The sequence below is a fragment of the Prosopis cineraria genome, unplaced genomic scaffold (assembly GCF_029017545.1).
Source record: "Prosopis cineraria cultivar Desert tree isolate PC_DT_omini unplaced genomic scaffold, ASM2901754v1 PC14, whole genome shotgun sequence".
Lineage (NCBI taxonomy): Eukaryota > Viridiplantae > Streptophyta > Magnoliopsida > Fabales > Fabaceae > Prosopis > Prosopis cineraria.
In genome coordinates, this window is record NW_026555345.1 from 2685 (window position 1) to 29760 (window position 27076).

Genomic DNA, 27076 nt, shown 5'->3' on the forward strand with positions numbered 1-27076 from the left:
TTACAATTGAAATCAAGACCAAACACGCCCATTAGGCCTTTCTAGCCACACACCTTATAGATACACTTTATTAGTCTATTTAAGCTTAATAAATCTGAATTTAAAATTGAGGATGTAACCCTAAACTCAAGACCCTCGACCCAAGATGCCGAACCCCAAACCCCAAACCCTAAACCTCGAACTCAATACCCCCGAACCTTGAAACCCCCGAACCCCTGACCCCTGAACCCTAAACCCTAAACCTAAAACCCTAAACTCAAAACCCCAAACCCCAAACTAGAAAGCCCAAAACCCCCAAACCCTAACCCCAAAACCCCAAACCCTAAACCTTAAAACCCAAACCCCAAACCTTAAACCCTAAAATCTAGACCCTAAACCCTTAGCCCTGAAACCCTAAACCCTACCCCTGAACCTTGAACCTTAAACCCCAAACCCTAAACCCTAAACCCTAAAAAGGAAAAAAAAAATAGCTAAGTGAGTATTAAACTAACAGGATCAGTCTCTCGATTCTATGGACCAAGTCCAGTCCTATTAATTTTTAAGTTATCACTTGAAAAGATTAGATTATGGGTTGCCTAACCCAGTCCTTTTTATGAAAGAGACCAAACTTCAGGTTAGGCCGAAGTCCATTGCCGTCCAGTCCTTTATGCAGCCCTACACTTATCCAATCTATTCAAAATGTCACTGATCAAGGTATAATACCTGTCTGGGAAAAAAAGAAAGAAAACATTAGACTGTAACAAATTTAAAAAAAAAAAGAAAAGAAAAAGGCAAATGGTACTATAGATATGGTATTATAGATCTACAGTACCATTCCCGACAGTGTTAATAATAGATTATAAATGTTAAGCTGACATGTGTCAAGCAAAAAAGGAAAAATAAAAAATTGAAGAATATTGAACAATTATATAAGTGAAATTAAAAAAATGATAAAATCAAATTGATATATAAAAAATATATATGCTCTTTTACTTGTTTATATTATTTAATTGAATGATGTTATTTATATTTTTTGTTTAAATAATTGTATTTTTAATTTGAAACAGTCAAGGTTTACTAAGATAGATTAAAAGATGATAAAATCAAAATTTAACATTTGATCATTTTTAAATTGGGTTGGGGATTATATGATTGATTAAATAATTATTCTAAGTATTTTATTTTGATTATGTGGTTTTGGATTTAATAAGCTACCAATTTTAAATTGAAAGTAGCTTGCATAAATATTGAAATTTGATTATATTTAACATAAATAATTATACATATTAGATCTTATTAAAATTTCATCCAAATTTAAATTTTTACAATTCAAATTACAAAATTTCATAATTATATAAAATAAGTTGATAGTGTATTATGTTCTCTTAGGAGCATATAACAATATCCAAGTAACTGAATTTGAATCTAAAAGATTCAAATTAGATTATACAATAATCACTTTTTGAGTTTATATAAATAAATAATTAAAAAAAACCTACAAATTAGCAACTAAACCTAACTCTTGAAGCATAAAATTACACGCACAAACAAAAAAATCCTGAAGCACAAAATCAAGTGATGCACAGGTCAAAAAATATTTTTTAAAAAAAATATGTCTGAATCAAGTATATCCTGATTTCTTATAGTCTTTTTCTTTTTTTAAAAAAAATTTCATTAATTTCTTAATTTACAGAATACCTTTATTAACTTAGTCTAATTTATCATTCATTTTCTCTAGTAACATGATGGAAGAGGAAGATTTAGTATCTAAAGAATAAATTGTTCAATTTACACACGTATGATATCGATATTATTGTCTATTAATATTTTATTGTCTATATTATTTGAAAATTACAATGCTTTAAAATATTATTAAAACAATTTATATTTATATTATAATCTTAATATCAAAAAAATATTATTTTTAATTTCAAATAAAAGAAAATATAATATATAGAACCGGTAACCACTCATTTACTATATATATGGAGTATATATTATAATTTTATTTTTTAAACTAGACGTGTCAAAATATAAACCAATATTTTGAAATCCGGACCGAATATCGAATCAGAAAGAGCAACGGGTCATGATTTTTATGGTCTAACCGGTTAGACCGGCGGTCGAACTGGTAACATAAATATTAAATAAAAAATAATATTTATATGCACAATTATATAAATAAAACATTAATTTGTCAATTGTGCTTGGGATCTTGACTCCAAAAGCTAGATGCTTGAACCGTTAGAGCTAAAGGTAGAGACATGTCTGTATAAGCTTGTGATCTTGAAGGAAAATGCTGGAGCTGGAGGCACGCCGTCATAGCATAACTCACAAGCTTCCGATCTTGATGCCAAAGATTGGATTTCTAAAGCTAGAGGTAGAGGTTGAAAGAAAAGTTAGAGATTGAGCTTGGGCCATGAAGGAGATATTAGAGATTAGAGAAGAAAAGAAAAGAGAGAATTAGTGATTAGAGAAGAGAAATTGTGAATTTAAACAACTTAGCCTAATTTTCTTTTTTTTAATTTTTTTTGCTTTGAATCGGGTAAAACTGGCTCGGTTTCCGAGTCAAATCAGTTCTCTCAAAATCGGCCAGTTCAATTCGAGTCAACCCTGGTCAAATGTCAGATTGATTCAATTGGTTGAACCAAACCATTTTACTCAGCGGGTGACGGTCGGACCGTCAAGTCCGGTCCGGTTTTAACAACATTGATATAAACAATTTGATTACTCCATTTGATATGATTCAACGAATTTTGAATAAATAAATATAGTTAAAGGAATATATACCACTAATAATCACTCATTCATTTTACATATATATTATTTTATTTTCCAAACTTTCTATTTGCCCCATAACTAACTATCCGTATGAATTTTGAATATATAGATATATTACTTTATAATATGATCGAAATTTTTGAAAATCAAAAAGATAGATCAATAATTTTCTATTTAAATTTATGATATGATTGATATAAAACAGTAAACATTGCATAATTAGCTATATAATTTTAGAATTTTAATAAATATAAAAAAATAATACTTCTTTTTCAATCTTAAATTTTTTTCAATCAATCCATTTTTTAAGCTTTATTTTCAAATTATCTTTAGGATATGTTGAAATTTTCTGAAATAATGAGGATTCTTTAGTATATATATAAAAAGAATCTAGATTCAAAAATTTTCAAAAAATTTATATGTGTTTGTACATTCAATCATATAAATCTAGATTTTAGGCATATCCTTATGGTTGATGGAAACTAAATAGATAGGTATTAATTTAAATTTAAATATGATCAGATTTAAATTTCAAATAGGTAAGAAAGTAATTTGTATATATATATATATATTTTTAAAAATTAATAATTCATCCCGCATCTAATTTCAAACCAAAATAATAAATTTTATATACATTAAAAAATAATAAATTATTCCCAACCTAACACCAAACTTACCCTGAAATATAGATTAGTAAGAAAGGCATGCCAAAGTATCAAATTCTAGCCAACCTAAAAATGAATATATAACTTTCTCTTATAGCCTTGACCCTACTTTTATATATACAATGATCATTTGTTACCTAATGACCCATTTTTGCTATAAACTATCATAAACCTTAATTTTTAAATAGGCTTTGGGATGCCTTTCTAATTATTTTCTTATTACTTTTTTAAGGGGGGTAAAAAAAGCAGTGTTGGCGCCCCATCCTACCAAACTCCCAAAAAAAGAAAGTTACAAAATCTTTTTTAAAAAAATTGGGTTGAAAATGGATGGATGGGGAGGGGGTTGCCGAGATGAACAATGGGAGGTTTGGGGTGTGTTGTGGGGGGTTGTCCGCACGGTCGGATCCTGGTATCTTTTTGTATACACTCTGAACGGTCAGTGAAAACATTGTCGCCGCCATCAACCCTTCCTGGTTATACAGACAAAATACAAAGGGGAAATTGCTGCTCTACGAAATGCCGAATAAGTCTTAGACCTCTGTTTGCGCTGCCCGATAATAACGATTGCGGGCACACCGAATCAATCCATACTAAGGACGACGACGTTAATGAAGGAACACCAGCACAGCTAGAATTAACAGGATGGAGGCTGGTTACTGGAAATTCAGGAATAGTATCCTCGTGCTTGGTTGGTCTTCTCACTGGCGTCGCTGTTGTGCTCTTCAATAATCTAGTAAGTTACAATTTTAAACTAATATTAGCCACCAGCAATTGTATTCACCCACGTTAAACCAATATTTTTCCTGACTAAACATGAATAATATGTTAGGAATATTGTGATTGTAAACGAGTAGTTATAGTTGTTATGTTTTGTTAACTCACGTGTATGGCTTGTAATCTGACTGGAGAGGAGTATGTGTGAATTGATGATGAATTCTGAACTCTAGGTCCCCTTTCTATTCTCCTATTATTTCTATTATCTTTTCTCTTATCATAATGTATGATTTGATAGGTCCACGAAATTCGTGATTTGTTCTGGGGTGGGATTCCCGATCAGGGGGCCTCATGGTTGAGAGAACAACCTATTCAGGCAACCTGGACTAGGGTAATATTAATACCCGCTTTTGGGGGCATGAATGTGGCCATGTTGAATCTACTTCTTCAACGTCTTGCTTCCGCCGGGGAAGATCCATTGCTTGGCAATTCTGCTTATCTCAAGTCTGCTTCCCAACCTATTCTAAAGGCTATGGCAGCTTGTATCACTTTAGGCACAGGGAATTCCTTGGGTCCAGAGGGTCCCAGTGTTAATATTGGTACTTCCATTGCCAAAGCTGTTGGGTTTTTCTTTGACAAGAGTTCTAGCAGAATGCTGTCTCTTTTGGCCGCTGGATCTGCTGCTGGACTCTCTTCTGGTAAGATATAATAGTGCAATTTGCCCAATAAATGATAACATGAAAAGTCTTATATTACCAGTTGTGGTTAGGTTGAGACTTTAGAGGTAAGGAGCTTAACATTCCTTAAGCAATATTTTGATTTCAAACCTGGCAGGTAGGGGAAAAAAAAATCATGTTGAGACAGTGTCTCGCCCACTTGGGAATCAACGCAACTTGAATTTAGATTAATTGGTAGTATTGGGTACTTAATGATTAGTGACCAGAAAAATGGAGGACAGTCTTATGTCTAAACTCGTAGTTGTTTGCACTGTATCCTTTCAGTTGGCCAGTTTACATGCGTATTAGGAAGAATAGGGCATGTGATGAAGAACCAGAAATGATTTATAGAAACTTAAAGCTTGTTGATGAAGAAGGAACATAGGAAGCTTGTTAAAGCAGGGAGAAAATTGGATCTGGCACTTTCAATTTTCTTCCTCATGTTAGTAGTCTTTGAGTTGATAAGCTAAAACATCAATTGATTGTTCTGAGCTTTGCAAACTAGATATGCCAAGTCATTCCTTTCCTTTTTTTCTAGATGAACATCATGACAAATTGACTACTCCACTTGAGGTAGTTATATATGTTTAGTTTGTGACTGGTGATATGTCATTGACAATTTTTACTTGTCAGAGCATCTTAGGGCGTGATCTTGTCACATCCAATGTTATGTGATCTTTTGAACGATTAGCCACTTTTTGCAAATTTGTAATATGTAATATGCTGCTAATATTTATGAAGCATTTGCATTTTATTGTGCTACTACTACATGGAATCATTCTGTAACCTTTTCTGCATTTGTTTTCAGGTTTCAATGCTGCTGTTGCTGGTTGTTTTTTTGCTGTAGAATCTGTGTTATGGCCCTCACCCATAGATGTATCTATATCACTTACAAATACTACATCGATGGTAATACTTAGTGCTGTCATAGCTTCGGTGGTTTCTGAGGTTGGTCTTGGGTCTGAACCAGCCTTCAAAGTTCCAGAATATGACTTTCGTTCAATTGGTGGTGAGCCAACTACGTTTTTTATCTTTCCATGTGAAGTTGATATTTAGTTTCATGCATGAGGTGTTTTGTCAATGTGATAGGAAACATAAATAGGGTTATTTTATTATTATCCAAGATAAAGATGATTAAGATTCTTTGTTTTATAAAATTAGTATATCTAGATTATCTGGCATATCTTTTATATTTAATTTAGTTTTGACTGAGGAGTTTTCTTTTCTTTGAATAAGGATTATCTTATCATTATCTTTAAGAACTTGAGTAGTTTAAATTAACGAGATTTTGGACTAGCGTTCTATAAATAGCTTTAAGATTATTGGCTTTTACTTCATTTTACCCATTGAATAAGATTAAAGTACCTTTCAGTTTTCTCTTCCTCAAATTCTTCCCACTTTTCTCTCATTTCTCTGTGTTTTCTCCCTATTCCTTAAGTCTAAGAAATGAGTTGCATTGATTGTAGTTTGTGAATAGTGATATTTGTTGTAAAATTTATATTATATTTTGTTTAAGATCAGCGCTATATTTGCCAAGTTCAGTTGTCTACTTTTTCTGTGTGAAAACGAAATTAGATAGTAAAATTTAATTTATTAAGATGATGCTTCTAATATTTAGAAGGTTGGCAATTGGTTCGTTTGGAAACATTGCTTGCTGTTTAGTGAGGCCTATTTTTTAATATAAATTTGGTATGTATACCATGAGAGTTATTTCACTTTTTGTCAGAGCTACCATTGTATCTATTGCTGGGTATCTTTTGTGGCTTGGTGTCACTAGCCCTTTCTTGGTGCACTTCATATATGATAGCATTTGTTGACAATCTTCACAACACCACTGGCATGCCAAGAGCTTTATTTCCCGTATTGGGTGGTTTATCTGTTGGGCTAATAGCATTGGTATATCCTGAAATCCTTTATTGGGGCTTCGAGAATGTTGATATTTTGTTAGAATCTCAGCCCTTTGTGAAGAGTGTTTCCATTGACCTACTACTTCAGCTAATAGCCATTAAGATTGTTGCAACTTCTCTGTGCCGGGCTTCTGGATTAGTGGGCGGTTATTATGCCCCATCTCTCTTTATTGGTGCAGCTACTGGGATGGCATATGGGAAGTTCATTGGTTATATTGCTGCTGAGTTCAACCCTAAAATTCATCTATCTGTTTTGGAGGTGGCTTCACCCCAAGCTTATGGCCTGGTAACATTTTGTGACAATCTTTCTCACCTGGATCTATGAATTTTATAACTTGATGTAGTATTTCTTGTCTTTCTGAGAGAGGAGATGAATTTGACCTTTCCAATATGACTTTGTGGATGGAAACATGATCCTTCTTGGTGAAGAACTCTCATATTCTATATGTATTAAATGATGATTGCTTAATATTTCTGTTCAAATATGTAAATATTATTCTTATTCTTTTAGTGGGTATTAGCTGGTAGTTAGAGGTTGTATTAGCATTTATTACTCTATGAAGTGGTACTCTTGTAAATACTCCTATACACCTTTGTAATTAGTTGAATCAATATTAGAGAATATTTTTTGCACCAAATTTAACAATTTCAAAATTTTTTAATCTACAAATGGTTTGGCTTTGGCATTTTGTCAAGAACCTGTTGAGTCTTCTAACCTCTTCCTTGCAACACAGAAGTACTATGTTATTATTTTAGAATAGTGACATTAGTTAGTTTGTATAGGCATTAATATGTACGGCCATTAGTAGCCGTTGGGTATTATTCCTATCCCTATAAATACCCTACAACTCAAATTGTAAACATTAAGATTGATCAATGTAGACTTGTGTACTATTCAGCATATACTCTTCTCTATCTCTCTCTAATTCCTCTTCATTCCTCTCTATCTCTCTTGCCTTCTCTGTTCTTCTCTCAATCTCTCTTAATTCTTCCCTACTCTTTACTAGTCCAAATTATTCTCGTACATCAATGGTATTAGAGCAGATGCTCCTTGGCCGCCCCTTCTTCTCTTATTCATCTCAACAGTATATGTTTCAGACCAGAAACCAAATCAAATGAGAAATGGAATAACATGTGGTTCAACCTGAAGAAAACTTTGATAAAGTAGATCCTTTGATTGAATTGGTTGGGGGTATCTCAAATCAGCGGCAGATGCTCATGTGCAAGTGTAAACATGGTCTGGGTAACAAGGGTGATGGAAGCAACGGTCACCATTGAAATTGCGAGCAAGATTTAGAGGATCAGCGTCACCATGACGGCCGCGACTAAAACGGTATCGGTGACCAACACAATTCACCAAGATGGACTTCCCTAAGTTTACACTAGAAGATGTTGAAGGCAGGATACTGAAATGCAAGTGCTACTTCGAGCGTGGTGAAACTCTTGAAGAGTTGAAGGTCAAGATTGCAAGTATGTATCTTAACCTAAAGGCATTCCAATGGCACTTCGCGCATGGAAAGTCATGGGCAGGGGTGCGACCCACTTAGGAAGGGTATATCGATGAACTTAAAGATCGTTTTGGCCCTGTACGTGAGACATCCATGAGTGATTTGGTGCGCCTTAAGCATCAAGGGACACTGGCTGACTGTAGCGATAAATTTGACACTATTTCTTGTGAGCTTAGTTTATCTAAGGAATACTTGGTTGACGTTTATCTTAATGGACTATTGGAAGAAATCACAGGACTTGTTAGATTGTTTAAACCAAGGACTATAAGGGAGGCAAAAAGCCTTGCTAGGATGTAATAAATCACATTAAAAGGATGGGTTGAGAAGAAAAGCTAGCACAAGAATAGTGGACAGTGTAGCTTCCTCCACAGCCATTTCATTAGACTACTTAGACTCCATACAAGAATGCCTTAGGGTATGTTTGGTTTGGAAGGAGGGGAGGGGAAGGGAGGGATTTTGCTCCCCTCCCTTTGCTTGGTTTGTAAAAATGGAGGGGAGAGCCTCCCCTCCAAACCATCCCTTCCAAAATGGGGGGAATGAGGAGGGAGGGGTATAATTTTGTTTTATTGGACTAATATACTTCTACCATAATATGATAATCCAAAAAGGTCCCTCTCTCTTTATTGCCATGTGCCTCTTTATTCAAGTTTTGTTCGTCCTCCTAACTTGTATCGTCATTTTTTGTTCCCCCCTTCATTTATTTTATTTTTTCTATTCTATTTTTTTTTTGGTCATGTTTTGTTATTCTTCTATTTTATGTTAATAAACTTACTGCGTGCTCATACCTTTACTTTGTAAACTTTGTGAGGAAATATAAATGCTAGATAAAAGATTAGGTTTATTCTGATGGAAGGAAATACATATATAGAGGAGACACAAACCCTGGAACAAATAGGATCTAGCCGAGATACTCAAAACAGAAAGAATTAGCAAAATAAACTCCTAAAAATCAGGGATAGATGCGATACATTAAAACACAATAAATGATAAATATTGAATAGAAATTAGGGCATACGGTCCACTAGGCTTTGTTCGGCGCCAACGCTCCCCCTCAAGCTGGTGAATAGATATCAATCATTCACAGCTTGCTTTTAAATTCTTCAAATAATGCTCTAGCCAATGGCTTGGTGAATACATTAGCAACTTGTACTTGTGTTGGTATATGAGCTAAATCAATAATTTCCATGTCTAGGGTTTAACGAAGTGCTTGTCTATTTCAACATGCTTCGTTCTTTCATAATGTATAGGGTTTTCAATCATAGCTATAGTAGACTTGCTATCGCACCTAATCTTAATAGGTGAATCTGTTGTCAGTTTTAGTTCTTTTAGCATTCTTTGTAGCCACATTCCTTCGCACACTCCATGAGCCAAGGCCCTTAGTTTTGATTCTGCACTGCTTCTGGCAACAACAGATTGCTTTTTGCTCCTCTATATCACCAAATTTCCCTACACAAAAGTGCAATACCTAGAAGTGGACCTCCTATCAAGACGTGAACCTCCATGGTCAGCATTTGTATAAATTTTGATTCCTCTAGAATCACATTTAGCAAAGAAAATTCCTCTACCAAGGGTTATCTTAAGGTACTTCAAAATTCTATAAACAGCCTGCATATGCTTCTCTCTTGGATCATTGGTAAACCTACTTACCTATCCCACACTCGACTCGATATTAGCTTTGCTATTTCTTATAACAGATCAAGAGTATACTTCTTTTGTGACACCACAATCCCTTGGTTAGATCTGGCTACCTACATTCCAAGGAAGTATCTTAGAGCTTCCAAGTCTTTTACTTCAAATTCTTTTGCTAATGACTTCTTCAATCTCTATATTTCAACTAAATCATCACTAGTTAGTACTATATCATCAACATAAACGATAAGTATTGCCATTTTTTCCTGAGTGTCTCACAAACATTGTATGATCTATTTGACACTGAGCATATCCCAAGTTCTTAACAACTTTGGTGAATCTTTCAAACCAAGCTATGGGTGATTGCTTGAGTCCATATAAAGATTTATATAGTTTGTACACCATACCTGGCTTTCTTTGTTCTAATAATCCCTCAAGAATCTCCATGTACACCTCCTACTTCAAGTCTCCATTGAGAAAAGCATTTTTAACATCCAGTTGATGTAAAGGCCTATCACAGTTGGCGGCTAAGAATAATAACACCCGAATGGTATTCAACTTTGCAACAAGAGCAAATGTTTCTTGGTAATCAATACCATAAGTCTGCAAGTACTCTCTTGTAACAAGCCGGGCTTTGTATTTATTGAGTTCTATTCAGATTATACTTCTTTGTAAAAACCCATCTACACCCCACACTTTCCTTTCCTGGAGGCAGCTTAGTAATTTCCCAAGTATGGTTTTTTATCAATGTGGTTAATTCATCATGAATGGCTTCCCTCCAATTTTGATGAGAAATTGCTTCTTGCTAATTAGAGGGTAATCTTTCTTCTAATAACTTTACCACAAAACTTTGTATATGAGGTGAGAGTTTGTCGTAAGAGACAAAATTACTAATAGGGTGCATAGTACATTTTCTTACCCCTTTCCTCAAAGCAATAGGCCACCCACGATCATCAGAAGCTGAAGTTGGACTTGAATCCTAGACCTGCTGAGAGCTAGAGGGGTGATTAGGCTCATTAATAGTCTCTGGAAGAACAGCAGCCTCGGCCTCTTTGGATTCTGTACTATCAATCACAACATGATCAAATGTATTAGGTTCAGTGTTGTTTGGCCCAGGATCAGATCTATCAAGGTCCACAATTGGTTCTCGGATGGTTTGAGAGGAGTCTTGGGTGGTCTGAGAAGGTTGTGGGTCAAGGATAGGATCATTGGCAGGAAGAGTTGGTGACAAAGTCAAAGGTTCATTAGAGAAATTTGGCTGTGCAGGCTCCCATTCATAGTCACTCTCCCCTTGAATGGGAGGACGAGGGTAATATGGCTGAGTTTCAACAAAAGTGACATTCATGGTGACAAAAAATTTTTTAAGAGGTGGAAAATAACATTTATAACCCTTTTGGGTAGATGAGTATCCTAAGAAGATACATTTCAAGGCTTTGGGATCAAATTTGCCACCATTATCATTATGTACATAAGCAAGACAGCCAAAAACACGTTCTTGGAGATAGTTATTTAGGTGTGTGGTTGGAAAGGTTTTTGTAAGAACCTGAAGAGGTGTATGGAAGTCAAGGGTCCTTAAAGGTAATCTATTGATTAGATGAGCAGCAGTAAGAATAGCTTCTTCCCAATAATGTTTTGGAACACTATGGGTAAACATAAGAGCCCTAGCAACTTCTAAGAGGTGTCGGTTCTTTCTTTTAGCAATGCCATTTTGTTGTGGTGTATGGACACAACTAGTTTGATGAATGATGCCATTTTGGTTCAGGTATGTTTGCATGGCTAAGCATGTATACTCCCTTCCATTATCGCTAAGGAGAACTTTAATGGTAGTTTGAAATTGAGTTTTAATCATGGCATGAAAGTTGATCAAAATGTGGACAAGGTCAAATTTTTCTCTCATAAGGAAAACCCATGTGAGTCGAGTGTGATCGTCTATAAAAATGACAAACCACTTGGCATTAGTTAAGGAGGGATTGCGAGAAGGTCCCCAAATGTCACCGTGCACAAGAGAAAAAGGTTCAGATGGTACATGTGGATGGGATTTGTAGGTGCTTTTTGTGTGCTTCAAAAGTTGGCAAATATCATAGTGTAAAGGAAATATATTTTTACTCATAGAATTGGGAAACAATTTGGACATGTAATGAAAATTTTGGTGGCATAACCTATAGTGCCACAACAACACTTCATTATTTGTAAATTGATCAAGTGACTTTGATTCAGCAGCAAGACTAGTTGAGAAGCCATGTTCAACTTTCTGTATAGCCAAACAATAGAGCCCCTCTATCATCTCAACAGTGCCAATCATCTTCCCCAACTCCAAGTCTTGTAAAGTGCACAATTTAAGGAGAAAGTTAACACCACAAGATTGATGCAAAGTCACTTTGCTCATAGAAAGAAGACTGCACTTCAATTTTGGAGCATATAAAACATTTTCAAGTTCTAATCCATTGAAAAGATAGGCTGTACCAATTCCCTGAACTCTAAGGGATTTTCCATTTGCAACTTTAATAAACATAATAACTTTATATGGTTGTAAATTCTGAAGCAAACTAGGGTTACTCGTCATATGATCAGTGGCCCCTGAATCAACAATCCCCATTTCTTTGTGATGAACCTTAGAATTTAAGGCAGGAATTGCATTACCTGTGAGGGCAATATTGCTAGAAGCTATATACTTTTCATATGAATCATGTTTGTCTAACATCTTCCGTAAGAGGTCAACTTCCTCCTTACTTAGCATGTCATAATCAAATTTGTCCTCTGTAGTGGCAGCAAAGGCTCTATTTTCTGACTTTCCTCTCCCTTTTTGATTAGGTGGCTTACCATGAATTTTCTAGCATACATTCTTGGTATGGCCAGCTTTTTGATAGTGATCACACCATTTGTTGCTTTTCTTTCCCTTGCCATCACCATTTTGAGTTCCCTTGGATACAAGGGCATTTGAAGTAAGATCTTCAGCATTAGGTTGCTTATATGTGATCAGTTTCTTTCTGCTTTCTTCATGTTTTACAGCAAAGAAAACCTCTCTTACTGATAGTAGAGGTTCAAGGCTCATGATCTGCCTAAAATATCATTAAAGGCATCATCCAGCCCCAATAAAAATTTATTTATTCTCTGCTCCTCCTTAATCTTGACATATCAGGCAGCATCTCTAGGACGCAACCACTTGTGTATTGTAGGTGTCTAATTGCTGCCAATACATAACAAGATTAGTATAATATTGTGTAACGGATGAAGTACCTTTCCTTAGATCATGAAGAGCTCCTTTAATTTCCAAAATTGCAGCTTTGTTTTTAACAGAGGCAAACATATCCTTGGCAGCCTCCCATACTTCACGGGCTGAGCCAAACAAAGCAAAACTAGCACTAATATCTTGGGTCATTGAATTCACTAGCCATGCTTGAACAAGTGAGTTGTCAGCCTCCCAAGTGCAAAACTTACTATTGGTCAAATCAAGTCTTGGAGTTGCTCCAATAAGGTGCCCGAACTTTCTATAGTTCTAACCGTTCAATCTATGAATGGTGATTGCAGCAGCATCATTTGGTGCTTGGTGGCTTGTACTGGTATATGGGAAATTTTTGTTCCCAGTTGATCCATCACTGTCACCATGGCCTTCGTTGTGCAGCCCAAATCCGAATTGGATCGTAGCTGCTACAATACCATGGGGAAATATGGATGCTAGATAAAAGCTTAGGTTTATTCTGATGGAAGGAAATACATATATAGAGGAGACGCAAACCCTAGAACAGATAGGATCTGGCCGAGATACTAAAAACAGAAAGAATCAGCAAAATAAACTCCTAAAAATTAGGGGCAGATGCGATACATTAAAACACAATAAATGATAAATATTAAATAGAAATTAGGGCACAGGACCCACTGGCCTTTGTTCGGCGCCAACACTTTGAATAAATTATTATTGAATATATTATGGGCAATATTTATATATATGAACTATGGATAATTACATACTTATAATTATATATTAAAAATATTCATAACTATATTTTATTAGGAAAAATTAATTTTACTTATATAAGGGTAAAGCTGTCTTTATATATTTATTTTATCTCCTCTCCCCTCCTGAACCAATAGAGAGAAATCAAAAACAACAGCCCTAAACACAAAGGCTCCAGTGCAGAACGAGACACAGAAGACCATGAAATTCTAACAGAAGGTTCCCTAGACTTGGGAAATACCAAGAACTGGTTGGAAATAGGTGTCACGCACTCCTACTCACCTCTGTCTATCCACTGCACTAGAAATGCCAAGTGGTGCGCGTGCATTCATCGTCAAACTTGTGGGTCTGATCGATCAAGACCTTCTGAACTTCCCTGGGATGGCGGTGAGAGCCAATAAGATCTCCAATAGCATGAACATAAAATCCCAGAGACGCCAAACTGAGGCCTCCCTTCAACCCATTGCACAGAGAGCGGATATGGTCTTTAACCCTAGGCAAGATTTTCAAACCCTATGGGCTTTGATACCATGTGGTAATTGAGAGAAAAATATTTCTCGTCATTGATTCAAAATTATGTTACAACTGGTATATATACACAAAGCTGAAAGACAATAATAAATTCTAATAACTCCTAATAATCAACAATAATCCCTAATAATTAGGGTAGAATATTTACAATAAATTCAGATATTCCCACACCTACCCCTTTGAAGCTTTGGCCAATCCCAATATTAGAATGACTGGTCAAGAAAATCAGGGAGTTGATGGCATTGCTCCAGTTTATATTAGAGGCCACAAGCTCAACGAGTGTAACTACCCAGCTTGGACTAGGTCTGTAATGATGTTTATTTGTTGCTAAGGCAGGGACGGATGCCTCACTGGTGAACCAAAATGCCAGCAGCCACAAATCCCAGTTACAAAACTTGGAAAGCTGAGGATAATCAATTGATGGCATGGCTCACAAATTTTATGAAGCTAAGTATCGGTGAAACCTACATGTTCTATGAGACTGCTGAAGAGATTTGGAAGGCTGGTCAAGAAGCATATTCAACCCAAGAAAGTGCCGCAAAGATATTCAAAATTGAGTGTACTTTCCACCTAGTTAAGCAATGTGAAAGGCCTGTATGTCAATACTTCAATGAACAGATGATTAGTTATACTTTAATGTGAAACAAATTGTTAGTTAAACAATGTGAAAGAATAATGTACGAACAAATGAAATGATGCTGAATATATAGGAACTAGTGGATTTCTGGACAACCGGAGCTAGCTACCGTTATTTATGCTACTTCTTAGGGTACTCAAGTAGTTGCAATAGTTTTCAGAACCATCTCTTAACAACGACTCTTAACTGCTAATCCAGTGTAATAATAGAAAATATATTGGTCCTTGCATTTCCTTGATATGAGCATATGGCTGTTCAATTGGAATGGATTCATCAGTTTCTTGGTAGGATTAGACTTGCATGAATATTGAATCAATGCATGAAGAAGCACGTTGAACAGATTTGGAAACTGATTATTTACTTGTATTTTAACCTCTTGTATGTCTCATTCTTGTGGTCAAGAGAGTGATGGCTGGGAATATCCAATTAAATATTCTTTTTGGGAAAGAATTAAAGCTTCTTTTGCAGGTTGGAATGGCTGCAACTCTCGCAGGAGTTTGTCAGGTGCCTCTGACTGCCGTGTTGCTGCTGTTTGAACTGACCCAAGACTATCAGATTGTTTTACCACTTCTTGGAGCTGTTGGCTTGTCTTCATGGATTTCGTCTGTTGAGACAAAGAAAGGGGATGACCGGGGCACCGTAGAGCACAAATTTATAAACTCAGATTTAATTATTCTTCCAGAAAAATCTCCCCGTAGTTCAATTGGATCATCTATTAATTGTGCCATTGCCGAAAGTGTGCCTAATACAAGTAACTCGTGTCAAGTTGAAAGTCTGCTTTGTGTAGAAGATGATATTGTTGAAACCACGCATTTAAGAAGAAAAACATTAGTTTCACAAGCCATGAAGACGAGATATGTGACAGCCTCAATGGGCATACGGCTTACAGAAGTATTGAGTCTCATGCTTGCAGAGAAACAGTCTTGTGCAGTGATTGTTGGTACTGATCATACTCTAATTGGCTTATTGACACTTAGAGACATCCGAGAGAACAGCAAATTTGCAAAAACACGAAGCAAAAAACCCAAGGTAGAAGAATTACTCTAATCTTAATTAGATATATAAAAATATATCGTTTATCATTTTTATGCACTTCCGCATTCTGATGTTACAAAATCAGTAAAAAGAGAGCCAAGTTTTGGTAACTATATTTCTAGGTTCTTCGTGATATATGGTGCAAATAGAATTAATCGATGATTGAAAATCACTTGTACTTCGCCCTTAAGAATAAATAATTAATGATAGGTACTTTTTGAAAGTATTCTAGGGAGGAATTATCCATAAAAGATGTTGAATGAGGTGAAGTTATAAAAATACACTACAGCATGATTAACAGAGTGGTTATAGAGTACAAAGTGTAGTCTTCCAGTTATAACTATAATTCGAACAAACTTTAGTCTCTGTAACTACTCCATAACTAATATTTCAGTCTTGTCTTTACTTACACTCTTTACATCTAACCTGGAAAAAAACAAATCCAAGTTTGCAATTTGGAAGATAATTATTATGTTTGCATAAGTAATTATATTTCGTAGGTAAAGATTTGGCAGCTTTGTATTAACCAAATGTTATGAGAAGGATATATATATATATATATATATAGACACACACACACACACATTAAGATCTTTAAATTATGCTGAACTTAGTTTACAACTTAAAACACTACTTCTATAGTTGAGCTTGGAATTGTCTTTGATCTAATCAATTGACATGACTTAAATGCTGAACTTATCCCAGTTGATTGTGACCTCATATACATGACAAGCTGATTCTTTTGCAGGAGCTTTTAGTTTCAGAACTGTGCCTTTTGGGAGGTGGAATATGTAATGTTCCATGGACTGCTACTCCTGATATGGATCTTCTTTCTGCTCAAAAGGCTATGAAGAAACATGGAGTCAATCAAGTTCCAGTTGTTGAAAAGCTCTGTGAAAGGGCATATCCAGTTGGCGTATTAGACAGTGACAGTATCAGTTTGACTTGCAGGTTCTTATTTGGTCATCATACTCTGGTAGTTATAAATCATAAGTCAATGTGAAGAAACCAAAATGAATTAAAACCTTGCTCTTTTGTAAGAAAATCTAAAATGATTTTAACCTTAACACGCTTTTTTACACTAAATCCATCCTTGAAATTTAAACAGAATACGGACTTAAAGCCGTACTATAGTGCATTTAATACTGCTCTGTTAAATTTTTTTTTTTTATATGATCGTTCAACAGACTATTATGTCAGCTAGGCTGAGATATACCATGTCAATAGAGCCATAAAGTTGATCTCTTTCATTGTTAATGACTCAAGAATATTTTCATCACTGTTTTTGTGTTTTAAATTTTTAAAATGTTTGACAGATTTTTTTTTTTTAATGTTGCTGAGAATGTTAGCATGATTAATCTCACCTGTAATGTTTTCCTTGTATTACCCCTTTTCTACCATAACAATTTTTTTGGAAACATAATCTTCAAATGGAACTGGAAATATGGTTTCCCAAGTTTCTGCAAAATAAGTAGATTTTCCCTAAGTTTTCTAATAGAAGTAGCTGCTTCGAGGACTTTGAGGTTTCGAGGTTAGATTCTTTATGATTGCATCTGCTTTTCGATGCTTTTATCTATGCCATGGAATGTGTAGTAAACGAAATGCTACCTTTTGGTAATGCTGGAAAATAGTGAATGTCGATAAGATGGGGAATATTGAGATTGGATTTCCTTAGTGAGGGAAAAGAAACATATTAGTGGGTTGTTCTTGAGGAGTACGGGAAAATCTAAAATGGCACGGCTGGAGATAATGAGCCATTGGGTGTAGAAGCTTTGCAGGACTCTATATAATGAGCTTCAGAGAGAGAAGAATATTGTAAAAGATGTGGAGAATCTTAAAGATGAGAATTGTTATTTTCTCTTTCTTCTTGTGTTAGTCTTTTATCCCACTAAATTACTTCTATTAAATGCAGTGCTTTGGCCACTAAAGAATCCCTAGCGTAATATGCAACAGTGGAAGGACATAATCATCATCAGAGAGATGCAGAATCTGCGCTTCAATATGGTCCTCTCCCCAATAGCTGTCAGCGGTGTAAAATATTAACCGCTAGATTGATCTGACACTTGGATTTCTTGGTAAAACAGGCATTTCCTCTCTCTCTCTCTCTCTCTCTCTCAATCTCTCACCCCCCCCTTGCATTCCTTATGTCTTCCCTCATCGATATTTTTTTTGGAATGAAAACTGTAGTATATTCCACTCGAAAAAGGTCCATGTAAAAAGCAGAGAAAACAAAAAGATTATCTCCTCTCATCATCCACCACCTCTGGATTCGGAGGGAGTGGATGATCAAAGGTGTAAAAACAGAGAAAACAAAAAGATTATCTCCTCTCATCATCCACCACCTCTGGATTCGGAGGGAGTGGATGATCAAAGGTGTAAAAACCTACATTCTTATTGTGTCCTAATCTATCTAAATCATATGAGTATTCGACTCATTTTTTGTCAAAAACAAGAAAAACATTCCAGTTCCTAGTTAGAATCTCTCTAGCTTCATGGATGATTTCATAATATGGACGACCCTCCTAGCACTGAGCACATTCAGTTGAGACTCGGATACTGTCCAGTCCTTTGTTCCAGCATAAATTTATTCCTACGGCAATAACTTTGGCTTCTCCAATGACCTGTGGTAGTTGTTCAATATTTGCATTGAATCCGCATATCCATTGTCCATTGTTTCCCCATATAATCCCTGCACTAACGCTATCTCAACTGTGAAAAGAAGACCCTTTTACCGTGAGTGATACTCGGCAGCTTCTCCCTAAATTTATTGAAATCCCCATCCTACCCCAGCTAAATAAACGTACATTACTGGTATGGACCATTAGATCGGTATAATTGACCAATATTTGGCACTGGAGACAACTGTGGCAGATATGAAATATTCATCGGAGAGGATTCGTATTTTATTTTGCTCTCATATGAGTATCATGATGATGATGATGATGATGATGATGATGATGATGATATTATGAGTGTGTTTGGTTTACCCCTCAACTGTCGAGAGTGGGAGCTGGACTACGACAGGCTCCTCAAGGTGAATCGCAATGTGACCGATGAGGAGCTCAAGAAGGCGTACAAGTGGTTGGCCATGAAATCGCATCCAGATAAGAATCATCAACAATCAGTCAAGAAAGAGGAGGCTGAGGCTAAATTCAAGCAGATATTTGCGGCTTATGATGTTCTCAGCGACCCCAAGGCGCGCCAGATCTATGATTTTTACGGTCATTATCCATTCTTGTGGGATAGATAGGAAAAACGGTAAGAATGAGGGAATAGGCAACCAGAAGTAAGATTTTTTATTTTATCAATTTATTTTATATTTTTAATCTACTTTAATAGAAAATTGTAATTTTAAGTTTAATATTTTTTTCTAAAAATATTTAGTTAGTCACAAAATTATTTATATGAGGAATTTCATATCCATTTTTGTTGTACATATCAACGGCTTTTTAAATCAAATCATGTAAACAAATTTTAGTATGTCCAATTAATTTTTTTAAAAAAGTATTCAAATAAAAATAGTGTTACTGTTACAAACTTTTTACCCTAGTTTTAGTTAATTCTAATCTTAAGAATTTTTTAATCCAAAGTTCCAAACACATCTTATAGTAGGTTGTTGCAACTTGCAACTATTATTTTAAAATTTGGATTAGACCTAATAGTTAGATTGTCAATTAGAGTCGTTAATGACTTGATTTGGATTAAAATTATTTTGATGATTGAATTAGATTAGACTAGTATTGAGTCATTATAAGCCAAAAATTGGAGTTAAATTGGAAATTGAAATGGTTTTCACCTTCTTGGTAGTGTTTAACTCTGTTGTTGTTTTGGGGTTTTCTCTATGCATGTTCAATTTCATGCTCAAAACCTAAAGTAAACCAATCATTCTCAGTTCTCCAATATAATTTTAGGTGCCTTTATGGCCAAAATAAATTGTTGTCCTGGGGTGAGGATCATACTAGGTTGCCCAGTGTGCCTGACTTGAAATGGATTGGAAGGAGTCTCTCCTCGCCTTTTTATAATATGAAAGAGGGGCTAAAGCTCAATACAATCTACATAACACTCAGGCCATGTTTGGTATGATGAAAGAGTTTTTAATGGAATTGAAATCGGAATCAGAATTGGAATTGTAATAGAATTGGATTTAAAAGTGTGTTTGGTATGATGATGGAATCTTGATATAATTTTAATAAAATATAAGTACTTAAAATAAGAAAAGACCAAACTGCTTTTTTTAAAATTAAAAAAAATTATATTGGAGGAGGGAGAAGAGGCAAACTGTAGAAAGGGAATCATGGAATTGAATTTCATGATGCATGTGATGGAATTGGATTTTGCCAAATTTCCTTGAATCCAGATTCCAAAGAATCATAATTATTGCATACCAAACACATATGTTAACAGATTTCATGTCCAATTTCATTTCTTTCTCCATGATTCCAAGCTACCAAACAAGGCCTTAAAGATGGGGGTAAATATCCCAACAAATTACTCTGCACAGTGTTCCTAACATAGGAACAACATCAGTAAACTGAAAATAAACTTGGCTTTGGAGACATCTCATTGCTATTTTGTTTGCAACCATGCTTGCTTCTCCAGTAGTAACTTGTAATCGTACCTCCTGTGAGCATTGCATCATCTCTTTGACGCAAAAGAATTGAAGGGAAGCCAATGCAATCCGCAAGTGGCTTGCAATCTGTCTCAAAGATAATATGAGGTAGGCCAAGGTCCAAAGCAGTAGTCATTCCTTTATATAAAGCCCAAACTTCAACTTCAAAGGGTGAACATGTTCCACTTGATAATTGGTCGGGTAAATATGGTTCAACATATATCATGATATTTACTCGCAGAGCTAGGAATCTTCACGAATGCAACACAATATATTACTTAAAAAAGGGAGAATGTCATTAAGAGCCCTAAACAGCAAGAATTTTACAGATAAGGTCAAATAGATTCTGAAATTATTTTGAGGGCCTAAAGGCCTCATTTGCAATTATATTTTTTGGTAAAATAACTAATTTGTCCCTCCTATAACTAACTGCTAAACGAAAATTGTTTCTTCTTCCTCCGTCCTTCCTCCCTTGTCCTTCTTTCTCTTCCTTTGTTCTTCCTCCCTCGTCCTTCTCTCTCTTCCTCTTTCAACAATGATACAATAACCAAATTCATTTTTCTCCCCATCATGCTTCTCTATTCTCTCTCTTCTTCTTCCTCCTCCTTTATTCTTTCTCTCATTTGAAGCTTTTTCGTTCAACAGGTATGAGTGGGTGATTCACTTTTATCTAGATGGGTATGGAGAAGACGATCAAGCATTCGTCTGATTACATTCCTCTCACGCTAACCAACTTCTTGAAACGATTCGCTATAGTGTAGAAAGAATAGATCAAGTGCTGCATCTGCTATTATCAGTTTTATTTTGTCAAAAAAGGATATAGAGAGAGTTTGAGCCATTTCAGTTTTATCTAATCATAATGTACGCATTCACGTTCATTTAATGAAAACAACTTGTTATTTATAGACTTTTTGTTGTTTCTGATACATATTTTTTTGCAACTGATATAAATGTTCTAATGTAGATGTTGTTTATGAAATTTATGTTGTTATTTATGGAGTTTACGATATGCAAAATTTGCAATTAACTTGTGCAGATATTTATGTGTATCATATCAACAAACCTTGTATTGTAAATATATGGACATTGTGTTGTTAGCAAATGGATACTTTCATGTTATATAAAGACCTTTTGTTCTTCATTAACTTGAAAAACTTTTTCAAATGTTCGGTTTAATCATACAAATCATGTGAAATAGATGGACATTGTGTTGTTAATAAATGAACCTTGTCCTGTTATATACAGACTTTTTATTGTTCATAAACTTGAAAAACTTTTTGTTAAGTCTAGCCAACTGATAAACTGGACACACATGGACTTTCAATTTAGAATATATGAAGATTGTGTTGTGCATAGTGGATATTGTGTTGTGCATTATTTGCTTACTTGCGCATTTTTTTAAGCGTAGCCTACTGATAAAGTAGAATCTTATGAACTTTTAGTTGAGAATAAATGAATCTTATATTGTGCATGGTAGATATTGTGTTATGCATTGTTTGCCTATTTGTGCATTTTGTTAAGCCTAACCTACTGATAAAGTAGAGTCGTATGAACTTTTAGTTGAGAATATATGAACCTTATGTTATGCATAGTGGATATTGTGTTGTGTATTGTTTGCTTACTTGTGCATTTTGCCAAGTCTAGCCTACTAATAAAGTAGAATCTTATAGACTTTTAGTTGAGAATAAATGAACCTTATATTGTATATAGTGGATATTGTGTTATGCATTGTTTGCCTATTTGTGCATTTTGTTAAACTTAGCCTACTGATAAAGTAGAATTGTATGGACTTTTAGTTGAAAATATATGAACCTTATTTTGTACATAGTGGATATTTTATTGTGCATTGTTTGCTTACTTATGCGTTTTGTCAAGCCTAGTCTACTAATAAAGTAGAACCTTATAGACTTTTAGTTGAGAATAAATGAACCTTATATTGTGTATAGTGAATATTGTGTTTTGCATTGTTTGTCTATTTGTGTATTTTGTTAAGCCTAGCCTACTGATAAAGTAGAATTGTATGTACTTTTAGTTGAGAATATATGAACCTTATGTTGTGCATAGTGGATATTGTGTTGTGCATTATTTACGTACTTGTACATTTTGCCAAGCCTAACCTATTGATAAAGTATAATCTTATGGACTTTTAGTTGAGAATAAATGAACTTTATATTGTGCATAGTGAATATTGTATCATGCATTATTTGCCTAACTTCAATATTTTGTTAAGCCTAGCATAATGATAAATTGAAATCACATGGACTTTCAAGTGAAAATATATCACAAACTTTTTTTTCTTACAATTGTCTTTAACTAGCCGTCCTCCCAAGAGGCCATGAACAAGGAGGATAGAGTCTTCTAAGATAAGAAAATTTATCATTGTTCAAGATGTGGAAGGGCTGGACACAGTTGCAAGACATACAAGAATCCTAATGCAGCATGAGAAGTGATTACATTATACTTCTTTGATGTACACAAGCAACTATAATTATGTATATGAAAGCATTTTCAAATAATATTTTTTGGGTAAGTGGGAATCACAAATATTTTTTGTTTGTATATGTAGAAGCAATTGTTAGATATTTTGGATATAGTGGTTAACTTTTTGTATATATCAAACTCGAAATATTGTGTCAAATTTTATATGGGTACTTGTTTTAGTACCTAGGCTAATACCAACATGAAATTATTCATATATGATGTAATTGTCCTTCTTAATATTGGAAATGCATAGACTTTCTGTTGAGCATGTGTGGACATCGTTTTATGCATAGTGGATGTTGTGTCATGCATGGTTTGCCTAATGTCATTTTGTTATAGCTTAAGCTAGTGAAATACTGAAAATGTATGATTTTTTTTTTGTTCAGCACAAGTGGACATTGTATTATGCATAGTAGATATTATGTCGTGCATGGTCTGCCTAGTCATTTTTGCTAAAGCCAAAGGCTAGTAAAATACTTGAAATACATGGACTTTCAATACATGGACTTTTTGTTGAGATGCGTGAACATTGTCTTATACATAGTAGATGTTATATCATGTATGGTCTATTTCGTTGTTTTGAGAGTTCATGCAAATTCTGAATTCAAATCAAATAAAGGGCAAAATTGTATTTTTAGTCTCAAAAAATTTGGCAATAAGAGCCTTAAGGCCTACAAAGCAATATCAAATTTATTTAGATACAAATTGCAATAAAGTTTGTTTTTAAAGCCCTTAATGCCATTCTCCCTTTAAAAAATTAATAATTAAAAAATATTATTATTATTTAAAATAATTGCATTAGGAAAAAAATATAATAGCATGAGTAAAATTATTCATATTTTTATTTGTTAAAAAATATATTGAGGTTTTTTTGGTCAAAAATACGTTAAAAAGGTTGATATAGAATTTAAATTTAATTAGTTGATTAAGGTAATTCTCCTCTCTTCTCCATGCATTTTCTCCAAGTTTTTGGGCTTGCGGAAGTGTTGTCTGAATTTTCAGCAAATTTTCACCTGTTCAAATGACTCTAATGGAGTCTAAGGGTGTTGTTTTAGGTTTCTAATAACTTGTTATTGTTAATGGTTGTAGCTAAAGTTGTTAATGATGGCTTTAAGATTAGCTCTGGCTCTAAATAATCAAATTTAAGCTAATACAATGGGCTAACAATGTTAGTTAAGCTTAATGAAAGGAAAGTTAGAAATTGGATTGTTTATAGTTAATATTTCTAATTAAGGTCTCAGGCCTTAATTGTGATTAAAGACTAATTAATAACAATTAGTTATTAATGACATTTGTTAATCCTAAATTGTAGATTAAGTATTCTTGGAGCTCGTGGGTTGTTTATAAGCTTTCTCGAAATTCAAATTGTACTCTTGGTGTGGTAAACCAAGAGTTAAGATAATCTATAGTTAAATTATAGTATATGCTTGTGTTTGCAACTATGAACTTGATTGATTATGGTATGTGAATGAATGGCTTTATGCTATGCTATTGAAATCTTGCATGTGAGCAAGTCTTGAGATTCATGATATGGGTTATGTAATGGATAAATATGTATCAATTGGTTGGATGGGTTTAATGTTGGTTGTTTAAGCATGACTGCTTGATGATAATGTGACTGGATGTAATTTATTAAACATGACGGAGATTATATGATTTCTTGATTATAAGGATAATTATGAGCTAATTATTGCTTTAGCTATAACATGCCATTGTGCATAACATGTTGATCATGATTGTATAGCGTATTATGATTATGGAAATGAGATTAAATGTAATTTAGTGAACGTGCCTATGTATTTATAACATATAAATGTGAGAGTGATTATTTGGATGGATGAGTGTAACATCCTAAATTTCAATCCAAAAAACTAGTTGCTAATTAGGGATAAATCAGTAATTAGTGAGTTAATCATGGTTTTGGATAGTGAGTTAGTATGTGATATTAGTTGGTCGGTGTGATTAAAAGATCGAATAGTGGAAAGTCAATTTAGGATGAAATGCATGAACACCAATGAGATTTGTCCCACTACACCATACGTCGTGGCACGTGTTACATGTGCTATGGCGCATGGCAAAGATTTTGCTTAAAGCAGATGTGCTCAACTCATGTGTTAGATGAGGGAAGGGAAGAAAAATGGGTGGGAGAAGAGGAAAAGAGCTTAGCAGTACTAGGGCATCAATTTGTGAAAACCAGGGAGTTTGCTCCGACCAGTGACTTGTCAGGTAAGTTTTGTATTGCACTATACTATGTTTCTACCTTAATTTCTCTAAGTTTGATTGATAGAGAAATTGAATCAAGGAGTTTTAAGGGGTTAAAATCTAAGCAAAAGGTTTTTAAAGGGCTTCTAGGTGTAAAACTAAGGTTTTACGATTGGTCTGGGATTTGATGGTTGAACCTTAAGTATATAGACTCAAATTAGCCTAAATGACAAAGTTAAAAAGGGATGAAAATGTTGATTTAATGAGAAAGAGGGTATTTTGATCAATTTGAAGTGATTATAGTGAATGTGTTAAATGAACTCAAGAGATACCATTGAAATGGTTATAGATGCTGAGTTATGTGGTTTTACTAGATTAGGGCCTTATGTTAAACTTAGAAGCTTACTAAAGATATTTAATTATGTAGATTGAGAACTTGAGAAGTTGCTCGTCAAAATTTGCACCCTTGGGAGTTAAATGTGAGAACAGTAACCCTTGGTAATAAGGGTAAAAAAGTAACTGAAATAACCCTTTTATTCGTTAGTTTGTAAAATGATTTACAAGTATTTTATATTAACTATATGCATTGTGTTTTATGAATTGATAGAGGAGCAATATTGTGAAAGAACTATGCATGCGTGTGTGTGAGTAATGTTTGCAATAAGGCTAGGAAGTCATGAAAGATCCTAAGCATTGATGATGATTCGCTAAGAAGGACCTAGAAGTATATGCATCCACGAGTGCACCCTAAACTAAGGTAGAGGGTCGTGGCCCTACTTTATGCAAGGCTATGAAGTCTCGATAGTCCAAGCATTGAGCGTGCTTTACTAGTGGAGACTCAAAAGACTACCAATATTTATGATACTTGGTCTGAGGCTGTGGTTTGATAGGCCCTATTTCGTGTAAGGCTGGAAGTCCTAGTTCGAACATTGAGCTTGTTGTACTAGGGGGAACCAGGAGTGCATGAGCATAGTGGATAAATAAGCATGTCATTGTGTGTATGTTTATTTATATTTCTCTCTATTGAAATTGATACTACTTTATATCTTGTATTTGATTTTGCTTACTAATCGATAATTGGACTTTATCCAAGTTATTGGAACTTATGTCTTACTCCGTTATCTTCTATATCTAGGTGAAAAGAGTACAAGAAGGTTGGGAAAGGAAGCGAGAAAAGATTAGCTTTACTTGATAGTGATATAACTACATTTATATGTAATGAAAATATATATATATATATATTTGTATTTAAAGAGTTTTGTGAGCCAAGTAGGATGTATATGTATATGTGTATATATACGTGTGATCGATGAGTGGTCATAACCTGCTTGTATATTTGATATTGCATCTCACTGAGTGTATCATAGTGGTGAATACATAGGTAGACGTAGATGTTATTCAAGCAAGAGTATGTTATGTTATATAACATAATGTGTATTTATGAATATAAGTTGTTGTATGATAATGTGTAGTTATGTGAAGCTTAATTAAATGGCGAGGCTTAGCCACATTTGTGTGTAAGTCACATGGATTATAATTCCCGATTATATGGTGAGGCTTAGCCCTATATACAGAAGTCGGATGGTTGAAAGTAGAACAAATGTATTTATGTTTATGTGGTTATGTGTATTACCTCATATAAGACCATAAGTGTGTAATGTGATATTAAGAGAACAAATTGTGTTTGTCATGTGTTATATGTGTTATGGTATGTCAATCAGGTGTAT

General features: G+C 34.5%; 1 protein-coding gene across 5 annotated transcripts; it reads left to right on the top strand.

The window, feature by feature from the left end:
* The first annotated feature begins 3766 nt into the window (after window positions 1-3766).
* On the top strand, window positions 3767-26637 carry LOC129293821 (chloride channel protein CLC-e). 5 transcript variants are annotated; one of them, XR_008589226.1, is made up of 8 exons: window positions 3767-4158; window positions 4438-4837; window positions 5664-5864; window positions 6582-7048; window positions 15491-16051; window positions 16806-17008; window positions 17970-18132; window positions 26485-26637. XR_008589226.1 is itself a non-coding variant. In XM_054931934.1 (7 exons), exons 1-7 carry the CDS (start codon window positions 3784-3786, stop codon window positions 17998-18000), a joined length of 2238 nt encoding a protein of 745 aa, XP_054787909.1. In that variant the 5' UTR covers window positions 3767-3783; the 3' UTR covers window positions 18001-18155. The 5 variants fall into 5 exon arrangements, 2 of the variants coding, with proteins under 2 accessions (XP_054787909.1, XP_054787910.1); XR_008589225.1 differs by lacking the exon at window positions 26485-26637 and adding an exon at window positions 22984-23304; XR_008589224.1 differs by lacking the exon at window positions 26485-26637 and adding an exon at window positions 21312-22977.
* Window positions 26638-27076: the final 439 nt, after the last annotated feature.

Coding starts and splice junctions, on each gene's coding strand:
- LOC129293821 (XM_054931934.1), top strand. CDS start 3,784: ATGGGAGGTTTGGGGTGTGTTGTGGGGGGTTGTCCGCACGGTCGGATC. Junction 4,159..4,437: donor TTGTGCTCTTCAATAATCTA/GTAAGTTACAAT, acceptor ATGATTTGATAG/GTCCACGAAATTCGTGATTT. Junction 7,049..15,490: donor CACCCCAAGCTTATGGCCTG/GTAACATTTTGT, acceptor CTTCTTTTGCAG/GTTGGAATGGCTGCAACTCT.